The sequence below is a fragment of the Eschrichtius robustus genome, chromosome 1 (assembly GCF_028021215.1).
Source record: "Eschrichtius robustus isolate mEscRob2 chromosome 1, mEscRob2.pri, whole genome shotgun sequence".
In the NCBI taxonomy this organism is placed as follows: Eukaryota; Metazoa; Chordata; class Mammalia; order Artiodactyla; family Eschrichtiidae; genus Eschrichtius; species Eschrichtius robustus.
In genome coordinates, this window is record NC_090824.1 from 176,378,157 (window position 1) to 176,401,174 (window position 23,018).

The following is a 23,018-nucleotide window of genomic DNA, read 5'->3' on the forward strand; positions in this document are numbered from 1 at the left end:
ACAGGAATCACTTGAGACCAAAGCAAGCTCAATTTAACTTACCGCTTTGCCATTAGTGGAAGCCCTTTATTTACAGATGTCAAGGGCACTTTTAATGCGTATCAGTTATAGATACACAATTCTGGATCCATTCAATCGCTACCCAAGTCAAAGACAGCAGGAGCTGAGCTATGGGGGGGACACCAGGAGCCTGGGTATTTTATCCAAGCACTGGACCAGGTACACTTTTTACCTACTGTGAGTCCTGATGAAGTAAAAGCCTTAGTTGTCATAACCTCGACTCCCTATAACCTCCACCTTGGCCACAGATATTGATGGGGAATTGGTCAGGGAGGCAACAATGGAAGGGAACGTAGCTAGTATCGTGGGTGTGCGTGTCCCACTGAAAATCACATCTCTCCTCAGCCTCCAATAAAAGGGAAATAACCCGGAAGCATCAGGTCATCACTGTCCAACCGCATCCCATCCGTTCACAGCTACAATCATATCCGAGGAATCACGTGTGATATTAGGAAGACATGCACAGCAGTGGAAAAACAGGGCAGAAGGCAGAAACCTGTCATTTATGGCCAAGTCTGTCCCTAAACTAACACGCTCCCCCCAGGGCGTTCCTTAAGCTCCCCGTGTGTCCACTGATCTATGTGTTTAAAGAGGAAACAATACACACACCATACACCGTAGCACCTGACACTACGTTATTGTCAAGACCCTGAGAGATTGTAGGGCCAAATGCTTTGAAAAGAAAAAACCCACAGGCAACACACAGGAGGCAATATTCCCTCTACTCCGTGATCACATCCAGCAAGAAGCCAACATTGGCCCTGCAAGCTCACCTGCAATGGGGTGTCATAGAACGTGGGGGGTTTTATGCTGAGCTCTTTTCTTAATTTCAATTCATCCCTAATCTTCTTCTTGGTGCTCTCAACTATTTCCTCCACTTAGCCAAGAACTGACCTGGGGTATTTTTAGCTGATCATGAAAGTACCAGTTTGGTACTCAACCCACCAAACAGGAGCCACCAAGCCCTTTGCTTCCTCTCTGTACAAAGTCACCCCTGTTATTCGGAACCGCTCGCGGGAACTTACTTCATTCAAGCTGTACTGACGACCTCTCCTGAGCCTTTAACCTTCTAAGTTGAGATCTGTACTTAGTTCTTCACTAACCTACTCAAGAATGGGTATTGAGTGTTTAAGATGGGCTGCACTGTTCAAGGCACCGGGGTGGCGCAGTCATGAAAATAAACAATCTCCTTTCACGGAGGGTACATTCCAGGAAGAAGAAACAGACCAGACGCAGAGAAAGCAAACTGATGCAGACGATGTGGGGGGATCAACGCCGAGCAGGCTGTGGGGAGATGGAGGTGAGGGTGCTTTTTTTAATTTTAAGCAGAGACTTGAAGAAAGAGAGGGAAGAAACCTTGAGGCATTGGCCAGAGGGACCGCTTTCTAGGCAGAGCATCACTGCGAAGGCCTGGGGACTTAGTGTGTTGGATGGAGAGCAGGAAGCCGGCGGGTGGAGCAGAGTGTATGAGAACCTCGAGCAGCAAAGGGGCTCAGAGGGCACATCACACCTGAGTCAGATCAGAAGCCACATAAGCAATGGAGTGACACGATCTGAATTTTGTTTTAAAAGAATCTGTCTGGCTGCTCCTGGAAGAACAAACTGTAGAGGGGCAGAGAATAACAAGTCCAGAAATAAATTCTGAAATGAATGCAAGAGTCCAGGGAGGATGATAGCTTCGACTAGGGTAGTGGTGATGGACAAAGTGAAGGGTGATTGAACTCCGGATGGAATTTCAAAGTAGAGCCAACAGACTGTGTGAAGGGACGGAATGGAGGTGTGAAGAGAAGAACCAACACATGTAGCAGGCCTGAGACTGCAGTCCTGAGAAAGGCCTGCTTCCAGGATCAGGTCTTGGCTGGCCTATGGGGACACAGCTGATAAACTGAACCCGACAATGACATGAAATCTTCCCTAAATGTAAGAGTGGTCTACTGTGCCTACACGGTTTGTACCAACCATAGAGTTTATACTGACCCCCCCCCCCAGTTTCCCTCTGGGAGTCTGGAAGATGGGTACGTGCTGGGCAAGATGGGTACCCACACAGCTGGCCCCCCATGACAGCCCTGGGCAGTGAGTCTCTCATGAGCATCCTTAGCACATGTTGGCCCAACACGCTACGAGAGGAATTAAGAAGTTGCCTTGGGCAACTTCTCTGGGAGAGCACTCTTGGAAGCGTTATGTGTGGGTGTCCAGAATTCACCCCATGAGACTTTTCCCTTTGCTGATTTTGCCATCTGTCTTTCACTATAATAAACTGTAACCGTGATTGTTAACAACCTTGAGTCCTGGTGAATTACCAAACCTGGCGGCAGATCTGGGGACCCCGACATAGAAGGCATGCAAGGTTTATGGCCCCAGCTCAATGCTTTATTTAGAGTTCCTTCGGCTCTTCTGCAAATCTCTAAATAGCTTCTTTGGTATTTCAAACACCAAAGGTTTTAAATATTTTGTTAACAGAAAGAATGAAAAAAAAAATTCAAACAATTTCCCTTTTTTAAGGGGTAAAAATGAAGAACGATTTTAGTGACATTTCAAATAATGTTCTTCCCTTGAAATTACAAGGTGTAGTCACAAATGAGGTGCACTGAAAAGCCCCCGCTTTCCCTGGGCTCAACATCTGTATTCCTCTAAGGGGAAAGTACTGTATTTCAATTACCTGGCAAATTAGGAACTGCTGTTTCTTATTTGCAGGTCTTTTTGATATATATAGGAGTTGTCAGTGAAACTTCTATACCTCAACATTTGCAAACAAGAGGGGTCACAAATGAAGATTACAATTTACAAGAACAGCAGAAAATGAAAAGTAGCAGTAATTATAAAAGGCTTATGAGCGCCTCGCACATGAAATACTACATTCATTATAGTTAGACTCTTATTTTTTTTTTTAAAAAAAAAACCTTGCTTTTTAAAAAAAATTAATTAATTTATTTATTTATTTTTGGCTGTGTTGGGTCTTTGTTTCTGTGTGAGAGCTTTCTCTAGTTGCGGCGAGCGGGGGCCACTCTTCATCGCGGTGCACGGGCCTCTCACTATTGCGGCCTCTCTTGTTGCGGAGCACAGGCTCCAGACGCAGAGGCTCAGTAGTTGTGGCTCACGGGCCTAGTTGCTCCGCGGCATGTGGGATCCTCCTAGACCAGGGCTCGAACCCATGTCCCCTGCATTGGCAGGCAGACTCTCAACCGCTGCGCCACCAGGGAAGCCCTAGACTCTTATCGTCTAGTCTCCCTTGGCCCTATTTTTAAAACTTAACTAAATTACCTCAAATCCACTCCTTATATTGTAGTAAATACTTAGTGAATTAGAACTGAAGCAGTATAAAAATCCCTGGCCAAAAAACTGGATTAGCCCTGTATTAACTTCATTTTTCATGACAGAAACAAACTCTGAGAGAAACCCACCCTAGTAGTCCTTTGGGAGGACAAAAGTAAAAAGCTTTTATTGAAATTGGGGCATTTCACTTTATTTGACAGTGGGATGTGTCGTAAGTTAATCATGTGATGGCTTGCAAAGGTAATATAATAAGTAAAAAAGAAAGCTAGTGAGAGACCTTGCTGATTTGCAGTGCAGGAATATATACTAAATATTTTTCTCAAATAAATTATTATTGATATATGGATTATTCTCAGCAAATCTATTGGGTCTCTAAGTAATGAGACTGGTTTTCAAGAAAAAAACATTTCATTATTTATGTTTCAATAACAAAAAATATTTTTTAATCCCTTCCCCCTTTTTTGGTACTCATTTCATTAATTACTTATTTTTCTTCTAAATATATGTTTTAAAATTTACCTGCATTTTCCAAATAGGGAAGTCAGAATTCTCAGTAAAATATGGCAACCAAAAGTCACTTAAAGTGTGCTCTCAAATCAAGGGCAATAAGTCTTCTCTCGTTTTTATTAAAATGAAGCAACTGCTAAGAGAGCTTGAACCTTATCCCATGCCCCCATGCAATGCCTCTGAACTTAATTACCTCCACTGAAGTGGAATTACTCAGTAGAGAATACTACTACGTGCTTTCTTAAATTACTGTACATCCATGAAACGCGGTTGTACTGGGTGGAAAGGCAACCCCTAAAAAAAAGGCATATCCACCCAGAACCTGCGAACGTGACCTGATTTGGAAACAGGGACTCTGCAGATGCGCTCAAGTTAAGCTGCGGTCACGCTGCCTTAGCACAGGCCCAAATCGAACGACCGGTGTCCCTAAGGGGGAAATTGGGACAGACACGTAGAGAGAAGGCCACGTGGAGACGGAGGCAGAGATTGGAGGTCTGCTGTCACACCCAAGAAATGGTAAGGACTGCAGGCAACCCCCAGAAGTGAGAACAGACTCAAGGGACAGTGTCTCCCTCAAAGCCTTCAGAGGGAGCGCGGCCCTGCTCACACCTCGATGTTTACCTCTAGCCTCCAAAACCATGACAGAATGAATTTCCCTTGTTTGCAGCTATCCAGTTTGTGGTACGTTATGACAACAGCCTTAGGAAACTAATAGTGGTTGTTCTCAGGATTTCAAAATTAAGTGTATAAATATTCCCCCCATACAAAGTCTGGTTCAGAAAATTGCCCCTTTCTTTTCCGTCAAATTGAAATAAAAGAAAACATTTATAAAAGCATCTCACAAGCTCTAAGAACACAGAATTTTCAATTCAGCCAATTTTTATTTATTAATTGCCCACTCCATACATCCTGTAGGCCCTGTGAAAAGTAGAAAATATTCAGTATCTACTCTTAAAAGCAACTACTGTATAGCACAGGGAACTCTGCTCAATATTCTGTAATAATCTAAATGGGGAAAGAATTTGAGAAAGAATACATACATGTGTGTGGATAACTGAATCATTTTGCTGTACACCTGAAACTAACAACATTGTTAACCAACTAAACTCCGATATAAAATAAAATATTTTTTTAAAAAGCAACCATTAATTATAAACAAAATATTGAGGACAGGGAGAATTCTCAAGTACTCCATAAAAATAGTAGTCTGATTTCTAACAGAAAAACATTAAAGTGAGGGAAGGAGGCAACTGTATTTTAGAGGAAAATATAAACAATTATGAAACCCTGGAATCGGGTCAAGAGAATTATGTCGAGAGTAACTGCTCAATAAACATTTACTGAGTTACTTAATTATTAGTTTAAAATATATGAGGATTATTAATGTTTATATATTTTGAGTCTTAGTATTCATAGTTCTAAATAATAAGTGCATATCCAATTAATCTGTAACTACATTAACTCAAAGTATTTCAAATCAGTGAGTTAAATGCATTTGTCCATTCAATAATCCACCGTATATCTGAGAAATATTTACTGAGTATGACTATAGCCAAGGAGTAATGTTTCACTGAATGAAAGATGTGGGAGTTTACCCTACAGTCCAAGCTACAAGACTTTAAAAAGGGGAGCTCCACATGAAGACAGCTGACTAAAAACACACATTAATTTCACCTCTTCCTAAACTCTAACCAAAATTACAGTAAAGAATTTTAAAGACGCAAAGCCACTTGAACAGAAACTAAAGAATAGAAGCTAAAATGCAGATGAACAAGAAGCAACTAATTTAACATATTCAACAGAGCCAAGTCCCAAGCCTCCTGCAGAAAAGCTGAGACCCAGCCTAATGAACAGGGCAGGACCTTCAGGAGGCTCAGAAACCGGTAAGAGCAGGTATGTCTGAAACTCGGGGTGCGTGGGAGGTGATAGAAGAAGATGCGTGGGGAGCTGTCTAGGAAGCAGTTGGACCCCAGGTATCCTCCCCTCCCTGACTCTACAGACCAGTGGTCCTCCAGTTTCCTCTGAAGAGGATGAGGCAGGTGGTCCCTGGTCTGTGGATGCAGGAAAATACGGAAACCCCAGGCTCTCTTCTTGCCACTCAGCTCATAGAATGCGGGCAGTTCGACCTTGAACCCCAGGTGGGAAGTTGAAATTCTCCTCCTTGGAAATCAGCTAAAGAGGAAAAACCATCATACAAAGAAGTAGCCTCCATACAAAGAAGGTCCCCCTACATGACCCAGTCCTGCCCTCAGCTTTCAAATCTCCCTCTTACTCAAGAGCACACAGTCAAGGATTCTCAGATACCCGAGGAAAGCCTCTAGCAAGAAAGTTAGAAACCAGAAGCAACATGGAGGAAACAAACTACTCTGGGAAAACAAAACTTTAAAAAATCAATACTTCCAACAAGATAAAAGTCATGCTTCCAGGCTGCAAGAAGAGGAGGCCATAAACAGAGCAGCATTCAGAGAAAAAGCGCCAGACAGGTGCTCATAAAAACACAACAGCACAAATGAGTGCAGGAAACCTCTGACAGTAGAGCAAAAACAGAGGAGAAAATGAAAACCTGAAATGAAAAGAAGAAGAAAAAATTACACAGCCAGCCCAGGACTACCACCTGGTCACAGATGAAGAAGACAACAGAGAAAAGAGAGGTGGAAGACGTCATTTTAGAAGAAGCATCCCCAAAATTAAAGGCATGAGTTGCAGACACCCGGGGTACCCTGCGTTCTGGATGGAAAGACACCTGCAAAGGCCTATCATCGTGAAATTTCACAACAGTGGAGAAAAGGAGAATATAAGATGCCCGAGGAGAAAGGGAAAAATGGAGCAATACCTCCAAATTCTTGAGAAAAGTGACAGCTGACCTAGAATTCTATACCCAAACTATCAGGGAAGCGTGAGGACAGAATCAGGATTCTTTGAGTCACTCGAGGTGAGAGGAGAGCAGGCTGCCAGCACTAAGATGCTTTGCTTCGTTTTATCATCTTTGTAAGCTGAGGACAAAATGCCAAAGTAAGCCAGACCCAGATTGTTAACGGCACCTGGCTTGTCCTGACCACACTCTGAACAAGGTCCCAGGGCCCCCTCGAGGTCCCGCTGCCTGAAGCAGAAGAGAACATTCAAGTCACTGCACAGAAATGCTGTGCTGGACCTGTTCTGAGAACCGGAGCCAGACCCGTCCACATTTCTAAGGGAGTACCTGGAGTTCAAGCTACAGTTTGGCTGATGATCCAACTAATTCCCTAAGATTAGCTCAGGACTGTGCCTATTCAACTCCCCTGCAAACTCTGTGGGAAAGTGAGGCCAGCTTAGGACCGAGGCACTGGCCAGCCATCCTCCACCCTGGAGAGCAGGAAAACGCCCTCTCCTGAAACAATCGGGGCTGGTCTTGTTTCTCGTGTTGTCAAAAGTAAGTTGTGTAATATTAAGGAAAACATACATAGGTAGTAATACTACAAGGAGAGGCAAGGAAACGGTCAACACCAAAGTTAGGGAGCTGGTTACCCAGAGCCAGGAAAGAGGATGGGGAAAGGTCAGGTGGAGGGATGCTAATGGACCCGCAACTTCCCGTGTCTAGACGGGGGGCAGGGGGGATTTGTATTTCCACTATATCACTCTGTGAACTCCTCACGTGTATATTTCAAATGTATGTGTATAATATATTCCAAAATAAATATACTCTATTTTGAAATAAAATTTATTTTCTCAAGGGCAAGGAACATGACCAGATTTATACATTTAAAATATCACTAAGGGAAGCAACCTAACCGTCCATCAAGAGATGAATGGATAGAGAAGGTGTGGTGTATACACACACACAACACTACTCAGCCATAAAAAAGAATGAAATGCCATTTGCAGCAACATGGATGGACCTAGAGATTATCATAAACATATCATACTAAGTGAAGTAAGTCAGACAAAGACAAATATCGTATGATATCACTTATATGTGGAATCTAAAAAAGTGATACAAACGAATTTATTTACAAAACAGAAATAGACTCAGGAATCAAAAACAAACTTACGGTTACCAAAGGGGAAAGTGGGGGAGGGATAAATTAGGAGTTTGGGACTGACAGATACACACTACTATATATATAATAGATAAACAACAACAAGGCCCTACTGTATAGCACAGAGAACTATACTCAGTATCTTGTAATAACCTATAATGGAAAAGAATCTGAAAAAGAATACATATATACACACACACACACATATACATGTATAAATGAATCACTTTGCTGCACACCTGAGACTAACACAACATTGTAACTCAACTCTACTTCAACAAAAGTGTTTTTTTAATATCACCAAGGCCACTGGGAAAAGACAGCGGACACCAGCTGTAGAGGTCAAACGAGTGACAAGGGTGGTGGGCTGGCTTCCGAAGAGGCAGTGGAGCCAGTTCACGGAAGAGTAAATGCTCTTTTTCTTAATTTTTATTTTTATTTTATTTTATTTTTTGCAGGAAAGGAGGAGGAAAAAGAAGTTATCTGGTCAGTTAGCAAAAAAAAAAAAAAAAAAAAGCCCAAGATAATGTTGCATGATCAGTGTGATTATTACTGCTAATAATAATTTAATAATTATTTTCAGAAGAGGTCTTAAGTCCAATGTTGCCAATGAGAAAAGTGCTGAACAAGAGTATCGGTGATTCACCCTGCTAGGTTAAGGTTCTGAGCGAGGACACCCTCGTAAATAAAATCCAGGAAGCCAGCGCCCCAGCCCAAGCCTCACACTCTTGCTGCAGGCGGTACCTAGACACCATTTTAATTTCATTTTCCACATGAAACTTCTACGGCCCTGCAGAAATGTGCCCACTCGGAACTGAAAAGCAGGTTTATGTCAGCCCACCACAAGCCCATCCACAAGTCTCCCAGGAAACGGTCCATGTAGAGCTGTTTCCCACCTACTCGAGCTCCAAATAGGAAGAGACCATTTTATGGGTCCCTCTTGCTGAAGGGATCACTCCTGCCCAGAACTTAATATTCTACACATCATATAAATTTTAAGCATAATTTTAAGAGTGTTAAGAACTAGGTGATCTATTTCAGTCGTGGTACATTTCTTTCATTGTCTATTAGAGGAAGGCCTACTACCCAACAGATACTCATATGAGTCTCTCAAGCCATCAAGAGAAGCATCGTTTTCTATCATTTTTACCGAGCAAATACCAAAATTAGACTTGTTCCATTTTCTTTTGTTTCTTTGGTAAGCAGTGAGAGGGTGAAAATGAGATTTCCATAATAATACAAGATGGAGGGAAAAAAAATGTAAACCTGAAAAAAAATTTAATAAGATTCAAATTACCTTATAATATCCTTATTAATTACTTGACAAAAGATTTTAAGCATTATCTTGGAATATGGGTATTTGGGAGGATTACAAAACAGAGCAAAATGGAACAGACAACATTTTAAACATTTTAAATGAACACCGGCCAAGAAGGTAGCTTTTTAAATAGTGGGAAATGATTTGATGTGGGCAACTTTTTTACAGTTTATTCTCGAAAAGAGGAGAAAAACTGCTATGAATCTACGTCTTACCTTAAACACTTCCATTGGAAGAGGAAAGTTAGCAGCATCAACAAGGGATTTCTCCAGAGCACATTTCCACTCTGAGTCCATCTTCAAAGGATAGATTTCTGTATCAACAGCAAATCACATAAGAGTTTAAGGGCTGAAATGTTCTACTGGGTGGTTCTTTCTCGGATTTTATCTTCTCAGGATTTCATAATAACTTGGCAGGCGCAGCAACCGTAAGAATTCATACCCTGCCCGCCATAAAAGGCCACCTGCTAAAGAGATTTCCTGAAATTAAATAGCAATTTGGGATTCTGCGGTCAGAAATGTAGAATAAACTTAATAGAGCTCTTCTGCAGGGAATATAGGCATGCATTCTGGGCGTAATTTAATAGTATAAATCACATTAACCACACTTCATCCGTCCACTGTCCCGAATTCCATACATCACCTGGGAAGTAATATCCATGGATGAAGAACTTATTATCTGATACATTTCCAAACTAGAAAAGACTTTTGTCTGGCGTTTTCAGTTATTACAGCCTATTTTTCACTAAATCTCTAAGCTCTCATATGCTAAAAATAGTCCGCGTTTAAGTCAGGAAATTATGAAAAGGTAAATTAAAATTTACCAACCAAGTCTAATATTTACACTTGAGATGTTGCTAACACAGCACATGTTGCCCATGTTTTCCCTCAGGCGGTGGGGGGAAGGGATTTACGAAAGGAGGTTACACTGTCTGAATACAAAATTAAAAGAACAAAATCGTTGAGCACTGTTTTTACCGATTGCCGAAACTGCAGGGGAATTTTATGATCTGATCTCAACAGATTTAAGACCTTATCAAAATAGGATTTGCAGAAGCACTCACTTGGAGTAGATATGTTTATACCTTCCCTATATCAACCCAGGCTACTTCAGACAGACAGCTAGGATATGAATATGAATTTAAGCACAGTTAAAAGGCAACATTAAGCCTTTGGGGCTATATTTTTAATTTCTTGCATGTCTGCTTTTTAGCAGGCGGCCATATATTTTGATGATCATAGCTTCTGAACTCACCTTGAGCTTGAAGCACCTGTGTTTCAGCAGTTTACTTAGTCTTTTCAGACTATCACAATTATGGTTAGGTGAGAGATGCTGTCAGAAGGAGCCAAGTTATCAATGCACTGCCCACCGTCCATCGTTGTTAGACACACCAAGTCACATAAAGGATAATTAATGACAAGACAGGCTCTACTTGTGTATAGTGTCTATAATTCTTTCCAGCCTTTTATTTATGCCTTTACACCGCTGCAGAATTTTTTTCCCCCAATTTGGCGTTTCTCTATCAGAGAAAAAATAGCCTGTAATTCTTCTTGGTATACATGTTTGGGAGAACATAGTGAGGTCCCCCCAACAAACACCTCTACAGAGAATGAATGAATGGCCCCTCCAACCTCCACAGGTGGGGGGGGGGGTCCTGAGGGAGAAACCGCCTATCACAGAGTCCCACAAAGGAGGAATAAGGACCAATTCACGGAGCCCTACAAATCATCCCGAGACGGTGAGGCAGATTCCCTGGAATATACCAGTGGTTCAGCTCAGGGGCACTGTATCGAAGTCTCGGTGAAAAGGGAAGGCAATTCAGGATTCTAGGAAGCAAAGCCCAGAGGACACCAAGGGCAGCAGTTCAAGACGGGGTCAGGAGGGAAACAATAAACAAGACCCTGGACTTCCTCAGTAGAACAGGAACAAATCCACTCTTCCAGGGTTCTGGAAGCAGGTCGATGGGGAGTTCAAGCTCGACATGGTAGTAAAAGGAGAACCAAGTCATGGGAAAGGATGGTGACCTCCAAAGACAAGGTCAAAGGAAGGGTCTGCAGACATACAGGGGATAGAAAAAGGGAAGAGAAAGTGATGGTGCCCGAGCTCCCACAGCCTGTAACTGAGGTCTCTGGGTGAGACCTGAGGTCTCACCCAGAGGTGAGGTCTCTCTCATCTCTTTAGTTTCTGCCCTGAGGCAGAGAAGAGGGTAAAAGAAGAATGGCTTAAAAATTACTCAAGGCCAGAGCCATGAAAACCCAACATGGTCAGGTCCAAACTCAGAACTGAGCGAGGAGACAGGCAGCCCCCGAGGGATGCTCACAGCCTCTCCTGACAGCTGGACGGACACACACTGGCAGAGCAGGACTGGACCAGCCACCTCGTCCTAGAAGGCTGCATCCACCCGATGCCACGTCTGTCCCACCAAACAGAAGGCCAGTAGCCTAAGAAGCCTGGTGCTTTGATCTGAATGTGCCCCCCTCCCCCAAAATTCATATGTTGAAACACCTAAGGTGATGGCATTAAGAGGTGGGGCCTTTGAGAGGTGATGAGGTCATGAGGACGGAGCCCCTATGATGAGATTAGAGTGCTTATAAAAGAGAGCCCAGAGAGCTCCTCGCCCCTTCCTCCAGGTGAGGACACAGTGAGAAGACGCCGTCTAGGAACCAGGAAGTGGGTCCTCAACGGACACTGAATCTGCTGTTGCCTTGATCTTGGACATCCAGCCTCCAGAACTGTGAGAAGTCAACGTCTCCTGTTTACAAGCCACCCAGTCTGTGGTGTTGTGTTACAGCAGCCTGAATGGGTGAAGACACCCAGGAAGTCTCACGGGACTTTTATCTCTGTCCTACAATCTTAAGATTCTTTGTCTTCGTGCTGCGGATGTTGAATCCTAATATGGAATTTAACCCCACGGCAGGGCATACTCCTTGTCTTAAAAGGTGAAAATCAACTGCAGTTTTATCAGTACGCTCAACCACCTGCAGAAGCTAAACACCTCCTAGTTTCAATAAGCAGAGAACAACAGTCCATGCGTGTGTTTCATTAGACAGAGAGGCGCTTGGTTACGCCGGCAAGTTTATGGACAATAAATAGCACCATTAAAAGAAAATAAAACAGGTTCTTAAAGTGATCGTGTTGCAGGTAATTTAATAGAGTGTAGCATGTCAATTTCTGTTGGTGGGAAGTAATAAGCAATTAAAACCTGTCCTGATTCATCTTTAACTAGAAGCATGAGTGAAAACGAGGTGTCCCCTCTGTGCATGTTGGCAGGCCATCTCACAGAGAGTGTGGCAGGAAGAGGAGTGAACAAAATCATCATCTCACAGCCTCGGGTGATCAAAGGCCTGGAGGGGCGATCCCCTTTATTCATGCACCTTACACCCTCCTCTCTTTCCTTCTCCACCAAGCTCTGACCAGTAAGGCAAGGCTCATCTATGCTTCCTAACAGACACTGGGAAGTGCTATGGACTGAATGCTTGTGTCCTCCCAAAATTAGTATGTTGAAGCCCTAATCTCTCAATGCCATGGTACTTTGGGAGGTAATTAGGTTTAGATGGGGTCATGAGGGTGGGGCCCCCATGATGGGATTAGTGCCCTGGTAAAAGGAGACACCAAAGAGCTCTCTTTCAAGTGCATGCTTGCTCTCTCAATACCCCATAGATATAGATACAGATACAGATATAGATATATACATCTCCATGCACACATAAAGAGGAGGCCAGGGGACTTCCCTGGTGGTCTAGTGGTTAAGGCTCCATGCTTCCAATGCAGGGCGCATGGGACCGATCCCTGATCAGGGAATAAGATCCCACATGCCATGCAGCATGGCCAAAAGATTAAAAAAAAAAAAAAAAGAAGAAGGGGCCAGCTGAGGACCTGGCAAGAAGGTGGCCATCTACAAATCAGGAAGAGAGCCCTCACCAGTACTCAACCATGCTGATGCCCTAATCTTGGACTTCCATCCTCCAGAACCGTGGATTTGTGTTTTTCAAGCCCCCTCCCCCAATCAATGGTATTTTGTTAAGGTAGCCCGAGCTAAAACAAACAACAACAACTCTTTTTGAATAAGAAATAGTTCAAGTAAGAAGCATCTGAATTAGATTCAGAAACTTCTGGCTCCAGGAACTAACTAAAATAGAAAGAAAAGGGGGGAAAATGGTTGACATAAAGATTGTGAAGAGAAAAAATATACAAAATAATACAGAGATAAGGATCTTTCTTAAACTTCAAAAAGTTTCATCTCTTTAGTTTCTGCAAAACCATGTCAGATTCTGTCTTGCTTTCTAAACATCCGAAAATATGAAAGCAGGTGGGGCCTCTAAATGACCCCTGACCTCAATGACCTACTTAAATTTCTTAGAAGATCAAATATAATCTTAAAACTCTGATCACAGATTGAATATTTAGAAAATACCAATCACCTGAGTAATACTTAGCAGCACAGCAAATGTATGATTATCCCCATTTTACAGATGTAAAAACTGAGGTTCAAAGTAGAGTAACTTGCCCAGAAGCTCTGTAGCCAGTGACAGAAGTGGAAAGAGAGGTTGACTTGAACCCTGACTCCAAGCCCATGTTCCTTCCACTCTGTTGGGTTTCTCAAGCTCTATTCACACGTGGGCCCTTTTAAAGGAAGAAATTCTCATCCTGAACCCCACAGACCACATTCCCGTGCATCTTATATCCTGGAGCTGTCCTGGGTGCTAAACAAGAGATCACATCTCTACTTGCTCAGAAGCCCCCCTAACACTTCAGGGGAAAGAGGACAGTACAGTCCTCCTTGTGTGGAGGTGCCTCCACCCGGGCTCTCCCCTCCAAATTGGCTTCCAAATCCCCATCAATTATTTGGCTCCTGGAAGGTAGACTTGGCTGGTTCCTTCCTTCTGTCTAGACACACCCGAGTTTTTATTCAGTCAACTCACTCAACACATATTTACTGAGCACCTATTATATGCTGGGCAGGGTGTCAGGGGACACAGCAGAGAATGGGTCCCGCACTTTCAGCTTCAGCGGTGAGTGAAATCCTCTCAACCAAGGTCTGAATGAAGTGGGGGTGTGGTAAAGCAGCATTCCAAAAGAGGGGACACGCATAGAAAGCTCGAGGAACACAGACAAGGCCACAGGGCAGGAAGATAAATAAATGAGGGGAGGCATTAGGGGTACACAGCTGGAAAAGCAGCTCCAGGTCTGTTTAATCATGATTTGCCTTCCATTCAGCACTGAAGAAAAGGCACCCGTGGATTCCCAGTCCTGTCCTGATAACACCTGAATCACTAAGGACCGCGGGAAGCCACTGCCCCTCCCATGATTATTAGCATTTTACCCTCTTCCATTCCCTCACCTGGTCTTCACTGAAGCTGGACTCCACCTACCCCGGCAGCACTGCACTCCTGATGGGGGGTCGAGTGGGGCAGGGTGGCTTCGCCCCTCTTTCTAACCTCCCATTTCCCCACCCCGTGTCCTCTGAGTCCATCCAAAGTTGGGATGCAGGCTTCTCGCTGGCGGACAGCATAAAAGCCAGCACCTTCTCCTCCAGTGTTTGAAGACTGACTAGCCAGCTACTTTCTGTCACCTATTTCTATACCTCTGTTCACACCAAACAGTTGAGAAATACTGTGTCCTTCAAGAAGTAGAAAGAATAAGGAAAGGAAAGGAGGAGCTATGATTACTTTTAGCAAAGGTGTTGGTGTCAGCACAGCAAAGAGGGCATCGAGAGTAGGCTGACCTGGCATGGCCTCACTCTCAAAGTCCAGTCAGCCCTCCCGGCCCACAGGTCCTGAATATTCCACCTGCAGTGGGTGGAACCCATGGATGGAAGAAACCACAGATGGAGGAGCCCGCAAACGCGGAACCCGGGAAGGGGAAACCACAGGCGCAGAACACCTCCAACCTTCAAATGCAAAAGGCCAACTGTACTGTGCTATTTTATACAAAGGACTTGAGCATCCCTGGATTTTGGTATCCTCGGGGTCCTGGGACCAATCCCCCGTGGATACCGAGGGACGACTCTATACCCCAGGTCTCTCTTACCTGCTCTCCTCCCCAACTCCTCCAGCTCTACTTACCACCAGTCAATGATGAACACTTTTCATTTACTTAAGCGTGTTTGGGAATAAGAAAAGCAGCCTAGTATTTTCTATGCAAGTGTGAAATTTTACTCCCACCTAGATTTCATTCAAGGAAAGAGCCCTATCATCTAAGTTTAACAAGTCACATTGGGTCCTGAAGTTAATTTACACAAAGGATTGGGTTCTGTTCCCGTGTGTAAAACCTGGGTGATTAATTGCCTTCCGGGGTGTTGTTCTGCTGAATCAGGTAGGAGAATTCAGTGTTCATCCTGTAACTACTGCATCTGAAGAACTAAGAGTCACATTTGGGGCGTCCTTTCACCTTTTAATTTCTTCTTCCCATCCATAGCCTTTCCTGCAGACAATTTTTTTTTTATTGCCATTGCCATCAGGACTTATTGCTTGAAATAAAAAGTCTTCTGATGTGTTTGGTTTGACCAAGATCCATTTTAAACCTACAGTACCCCAAACTAAGTTTGGCTGCCGACAATTTAAACGTTGGGAAAATAACTTCTTGATGATGAATGCCTTTTCCAAAGTCTTTAACGCTTCAGTGAAATGGACAACTCATGTCCAGAAAATTACTAAGATGAGTAAACACAATTTATTCTTGTCTTATAAAGACGTCAAATTGTCTAAAGGAAGAGAGAGAACTCTCCTATGGAAATATTTCCTTAGTTTCTGCAGGGACACTTTCCATTCTGGCTGCTGAGTATGAGTCCACGATGTCACAGGAAGGGTACATTGCACAGAACCTAAGAGCCAGTAGTAATCTTTGCTTCGCTATAAATTTTTACACTGGCAAATATATGTTTTTCTTAAAATTTATAAAGCAATTAGATACTGAGCTAAGACTTATACACCCAACTTTCTGCACAGAGTAAATTTCTCCTGCTAGGTTATGAATGCCAAGGCAAATGTGAGCTTAGATCTCTTCTCACAAAACTGACAGGCCCTTCGTTTGTAATCATATCCCCACATTACTCAGGGTATAAATGGATTTCCTGGCTGCTTCTCAAAACGTTGACAACAATAATACTAATAAAATACCATGTTCTATGTCTATATGCCTGTCGAATTCAACTCAAATGCAAACACGACACACAGAACCAAGACGTTTTTTTCAATTAAAGCCCTTGACTGACGGAAAAGGGAAATACAACGCCTTAGCTACATGTCCTCAAGACTAACACTGGCAACTAAGATGGGAGGGAAAAAATCTCTGGCAATTTTAATGAAGGAAAGAGCGAAGTCTTTGCTTCCAATAAACCTGTGAAATTGACCAGAATGAAAATGAGCAAATTTGGGAAGAAAGGAGTATTCCTTCCTTGGCATCTTTAATTCCGTAAGAATCCAACATTTTTGTTCTGAAGCTACATATCGAAAGGTTGGTAAGGCCAGTCAGAGGCAGCAGGGGGAACTGGATGGAAGAGGGAGGGGACCTGGGAATTGGAATTACAACACGTTCCTCCTACAAACTGGGTGATCTTGGACAAGTAGCTTAAACTCAGTCTCAAATTTTCTCTGCTGTAAAAGGAAACAGTCCCATGAAATAGTTTTTTGGAATCAAAATAAACATCAGAGCAGATGTAAAATCACCTGGCATGTAGTAAACATTCAAGAATGGTTATTTCATAAACGCTGAGATTTTTGCCCAGTTAGGTATGTCAGGAAGAATAATGCACTCTTCTACTCAATTAAGTCTCTGGAAAGTCATTTGACAAGGTATTTGAAGCTACTTAAAAATCTATGATGTGCCAGGAAAAAAAGCATGATGATTTTCTCTTTGTTATTTCCAGGTCAGGACAGGTAACATAATGATAAGCATTTGGTTTTGATATTCAGATGGATGGATGGATGGGTGGGTGGATGGATGGATGGATGGATGGATGGGTGGACGGACAGAAGGACAAAGACTTTAGAACCTACTTGCAAGACTATCAAATTCCTAAAGAAAAATAGAGAATATCACCAAGTCCCACTATAGTGTGTGTTTCATTTCCAAACCATTGATTCCAAAGGAACCAGATCAACTTCTCCACAGCCTCCAGCTCTTCTTTCTCATTTTTGAACGCTATTCATAGAAGTCTTGGGTTCTATTTGCTACAGAAAGTATTTGAAGTTAAAATGCTTCATATTCACAAGCACAGATGTAAAAGACACCACAGAGCTAATACATTTTCCAGAGAGACATCCAGGAAAATAATCACATCTCTTTCTAAAACACTTGAGAGCAGCCAAAGCTCTGGCCCTTACCTGAAGGTGGGTCCATTCTGTATTTATTCTCTTGACACCAACCAACTGGTCGAAGTCTGTAATCCAAGTAAAACAACCACTGGTCATAGGATTCAGTGTCCTCCAATCCCACATAGCGAAGGCGTAATCTTCCTCCAACATTCTCAATCACACTAACTATCCAGTACTGAAAAGGGCTCTGAGAATCCTGGAGCTCTATTAAGGAATCAACTGTAATGAGGTCTATAGGGCCTTTCCCTCGCAGAGGCTGTTTAAACAGAAGCAAAACTCCTTATTTTAAACTTTATTTTAAGGTTCTCATGGAAACAGATGACAGCAGAAGATAATATTTTTTCACACCATCATCCAAGCTACTGGCAAACAGTCTGGTGTTTCCCTCCACCCCACTGCCCCCGCCCTCCCCTCCCCTCCCGCGCACACATCCATTATACCCGACTCTGTATCCAACAACAAAACCACAAGTAAATAGAAAATGACAGTTTGTGCTAAGTTCTCACCAAACAAATCACCCTTCCCAGATAAAACTGCATTTGTGAGGAACAAGGGTGCTTTTAAGAAGCGTTACACCAAATTTGCCTCGAGCTAGAAAACACACGGTAGCGAAATGTCTGCTCTTCCCATAGACGGACACATCTGATATGGGGCGATCAATTTATACCTTGACTCAGCAGACGTTTATCTTACGATGGCCCCGCTCTCATAATCAGGACACTCTCGTACTTTGATTACGTGAGTAATGCATGAATATGTGTAGAGGACATTTTTGATGAATGCCTAATACACATTAATAATCAGCTAAATTAGACTACTGTGTAATTTGTACACGTAACCCCATAGTTGGTTTACAAAATAAGATGTAAATAAGATGTTAGAAGGTTGCCCCATCTAAGCAACCTTCTTAGCACATGTTTGCATAAGGAAAAGGGTGTTTGTTCAGCCAGCCTTGTAGGCAAATATGTTTAAAAAATTTAACAAAGTAAAACAATTTGTCCTTTTGAAAGGGTGAACAATCATCATTTTGATTTGTCAACCAAACAATTAAATTAGTAGCCATTGAGATACAAAACTACATTAGGCAAAAATCATCACAAAACAAAACCAGATGACTGTATATTAGACCATGGTGTTCCAAAATATCAATATCATTTATGACAGGTGAGAAATTTATGGTTAATGTTAAGAGAATAATGAGATTGTCAAAATCCACACTGTATTCTTGGTCATTCATTGTGTTCTCCCCTTTTTCAGGGGCATTCTTCAAACAGATTTGGTGACTCAATAATTATTTATAACAGTACATTTCTCTTCCTGTTCTAGAATGTAAATATTAAAATGTTTTAGGATAAAATTATTTTCATATCACCATCAAGATTGCAGAGTAAACTGTTTTTACTTCAGTACCTTAAAATGACCTTAACCACATTTAAATACGGTTAGCCATTTCTATTACTTAACATGTATGTGTTTAAATTTCGGCATAATGCATCCGGAATACAATAGTTAGTGGAACCATTTATCAATACACTTTGAGACTACACCCCAGCACATACATGCTGAGTCATCACCTCTACAAAACAGTTATTCTACAGGATTTTATATACATTCACTAACATAAGATAGAGTCTTAAACGTATAGGATAGTGGATACCTATCCTAACATGTTATTATTTTAAAACGTGTTCATATAAAAGCAAATTTTCCACTTATTGATTGGACCAAAGGTGAAGATTCTTCAGTGCCATTAGAATCAGTAACCTAAGTAATTTGGGAAAAGACAGGAAGTTACACTATTTGGACACCGATATCCGTGTGGACGCATGTACCCGCAGAAGGATATATGCAAAGGTGCTGTTGGGTGTGAGCTCATGTAACTGTGCTGCTTCAGACAGAGAATAGCTGGACAACAATACATACACCTTCCAGGAGGCTGGCTGGGGCCGTCCGGGAACCAGTCAAATCACGAATGAGAAATTCCGTCCAGTCCGTGTACTTCTCTTTGATTGCTGGTGAGACAAAGGAGAGAAAAAAAAAAAAAAAAAAACACACTTCAACAAAGCAGTGGAGCTTCCAACATGTTAAAATCCCAGCACTTTCCTGTACATATGTGTTCTTTCATGACTTTTCTTCGCTTTAAATGCTGTGCTTAAATGAAGTACTAAAATGGCAACAACCAATCTTGTCAGCGATGGGTGACTTCACACCTACCACGTGCCTAGATTTTGCTGGGCACCAAGGAGATGAAAGAATGTGAAGCCCTGAAGTCTTATCATCTGTTCAGAAACTTCTGTAAACAACAAAGAAGAGGGACTTCCCTGACAGTCCAGCGGTTAGGACTCCGCGCTCCCAATGCAGGGGGGGCGGGTTCAAGCCCTGGTCGGGGAACTAAGATCCCGCATGCCACGCGGCGCAGCCCAAAAAAAGAAAATTAATTAATTAACCATTAAGAAAACAATTATTTTTAAAAAACCTAGAAAATATTCCAAAGCACAGAATTTAGGAGGTTCCAAGAAGAAAGAGCTCCATGAGGGTGCTTTATTTATTTCCAGGTGGGAAAATAAAGCCAGGCTCTGAATTATATAAAGATTTATTATACAGGCAGAGAAGAGGAAGACAGGATTTGCAGGCTGAGAGGAACAGCATATGCTAATGAGAGTGATGGAGGGAGGAGATGGAGAAAGTGCAGCCCTCGGACACACGGCCCAGCCTGAGCACAGAGCATTGGGAAATAATGGAATAAAACGGTGGACAGCCCAGAAAGCCAGCACACACGTTTAATAAACAGGAAATCTCTGCATAAGATGAATCTGAAAATAGCATAAAGGCTTGAAAGGAAACAAAGGAAGCTAATGGCAGAGAAGCCAAGGTAGAGGCTGCTGTCTGGGGCCCCAAACAGCGGGGAGAGCACCGCACTTGAGAAATCTTTCGCAAAAGAAATATCGGCCTTTGGAAGCCAGCATTCTACAAGTGCTTCAAACCCAAGACTTGAGAAAAATGTAACTTCTTGGCATAGCTCCCAGGCTACAGATGTCCCAAAGCTAAGGTTACATCCACCCCCGGGAGAGGCCCCAAGCCTTCTCAGGGCATCACAGGATTCACAACCTCGGCCACATGAGAACAGCACACTGGCCCAGACTCCCATCCACCCACTGTGATTCCGACCTTCACATCCCATGAAGACCAGAGGACCCAGGAGCACTGCCCAGGGTACCACATTCAATACATAGCCTCTGTGAAAGGTTCGAGACTCAAGCAGTTCATAGATTGCTTAGGTTCTTTCAAAGCAAGATGCAACCATTTCTAGCTCAAACCTAAAGGAACAGAGTTATTACCAAAGGGAAATAGGCCACACTGGTGGTGGGAAAAGCAAGCTCATGGTGTGGGGAAGTTCTGGCCTCTGAGCTGGGCTCTGCCATCACTGGCTACATGACTTTGAGTAATTCACCCAATTTCTCTTGGACTCTTTCCTCTAGTGCTACAACATTTTGCTTGTGGGATGCTATAAGAATTAAAGAAGATACACCTGTCAGAAAAATATAACCATACCTGGCACATCTATGCAATTAATAAATAACAACTCTAGTTTTGTTATAAATATATATTGAGTTATTACACATTCTCACCAGATATTTTTTATTGATTCCCACAAACTGCAGATGGAAACTTTCAACATGCTTTGGCAGAACTGCCAAAAGATTAGGGACCAGTGGCAGCAACCTGCTATTGCCATCACTAACCTGCAGCTCAGTCAATATGGCAGCAACCTGCTATTTCCATCACTAACCTGCAGCTCAGTCAATATCTCCCACCATCACCCATTAATGATCATAAGACCAAGAGAAAAATCAAAATGGAAGGGACTCAAGCAAGACGAAAGGGATTCAGGCAAAGTTGGAAAGCCCAGCTTTGGGTGGGACAACAGTGTCCTAGACCTGGACCCACTTAGCAAAGAGCAACCCACCTCTTCAACATCTCTTACTACTCCGGATTTTTTTCCTCAAATAAAATACCATCTTCTACATACATACTTATAAGGAAATGCATATATTTGGGGCAAAAACTGTGTTATTGGGTCCTTTTCCATCATTAGCAAGTGTAGCAAACATTTTTCAATGCTACGCCCACTTCTATGGACTGAATGTTTGTGTCACTTCCAAAATTCATTTGTGGAATCCTAATGCCCAATGTAACGGCGTTAGGAGGTGGGACCTTGGGGACCTGATTAGAATTAAATAAGTTCATGAGACTGAAGCCCTCATAAGTGGGATTGGTAACCTCATAAAAGAGACCCTCCTCGCCTCTTCTTCCATGTGAGGACACAGCGAGATGTCTGTCTATGAACCAGGAGGCTGGTCCTCACCAGACATGGGGTCTGCCTGTATCTTGATCTTGGACTTGGATCCAGCCTCCAGAACTGTGGGAAATAAATTTCCACTGTTTACAAGCCACCCAGTATTTTTGTTACAGCAGCCCGAATGGACTAAGACAGCTCTCCTGCTTGCCTAAGGTGACTGAGAAGACCAAAGCAATGGAATACTAGGTAAATTAATTAAAATTTGTATTTATCTTTCACTTTACAAAGCCTTTTAATTTACTTTGTATCCTTGGATCATCCTAATAATGCTATGAGGTGGCTGTTCTTAACTAACTTTCGCCCAAGTTCATCGGAAAACCAAGGGCAGAGCCAGCCTCAAACTCGAGTTTGCAGATGCCAAACTTATAAGGAGTCTTTCCACTAGCATCTATGATTCTCAAAGCTTTTGCATACAGAGAAATCAACCATTTAAATTGTAGGCATGACAGAGATAATATGAAAATGACTGCTTAAAAAAAGTTTCAAGATTAGGACAAAATATACATCAGCACCCAATAAATATGCATTTCATTTTTTATTCCAAAAGGATGACAATTAGCACAGTCGAGGGAAACATGGTCCTGTGATTGACAGAATTTATGGCTACATCCCCTATGAGAAGAAAGCTCAATTTTTCATTTAAGGGTTGTTTCTAACATCCATGTAATCAAAGTTAAATTAGAATTTCTGAAATATGTATGCACCCTGTGCAGTGTTGAAATTTAAACAGTCTGAGTCACAGCAAGAGAACGCTGGAGATGGCTGTGAAATTTACATATTCGGGGCCCTGCACTCCAGAGGTCCTGTAACTGTCCATTAATATGCTTTTGCATGAGGCTCTGAAGCAAGCTTTTATCTGCCACAGAATATCTAGACAAATGGCTCTCCGTGGAAAAATATATCTTAGCTACAAAGGTACACCAATCATTTTAGGTTAGAAAGTAGAAAGAAAACAGTTCTCAGGAATTTTGTTAATTTTAGAACAACTATTTCAGTGGACATTTAGTTCTCAAAACTCTAAATTTTCAAATGTAAAAATCTATGACAAGAAGTACTGCCATATATATAAAACTATGCATGATGAATTTACAATTCCCAGGCAATGGGTTTGTTCTAGACAATATTCAATTCAGTTAAATTCTAGTACAATAAAAACTGCCCAGAAAGTC

General features: G+C 42.3%; 1 protein-coding gene across 1 annotated transcript in view; it reads right to left on the bottom strand.

Annotated features, from left to right (window-relative positions):
- Positions 1 to 23,018, bottom strand: part of SFMBT2 (Scm like with four mbt domains 2) — a 216,627-nt gene that overhangs the window by 88,702 nt on the left and 104,907 nt on the right. Inside the window, exons 5-7 of the mRNA XM_068538343.1 lie at positions 19,413 to 19,501; positions 17,499 to 17,745; positions 9,390 to 9,487 (exon numbers count right to left, since the gene is read on the bottom strand). Of these exons, the coding sequence (XP_068394444.1) occupies positions 9,390 to 9,487; positions 17,499 to 17,745; positions 19,413 to 19,501 (434 nt within the window). The remainder of the gene's footprint in view (positions 1 to 9,389; positions 9,488 to 17,498; positions 17,746 to 19,412; positions 19,502 to 23,018) is intronic.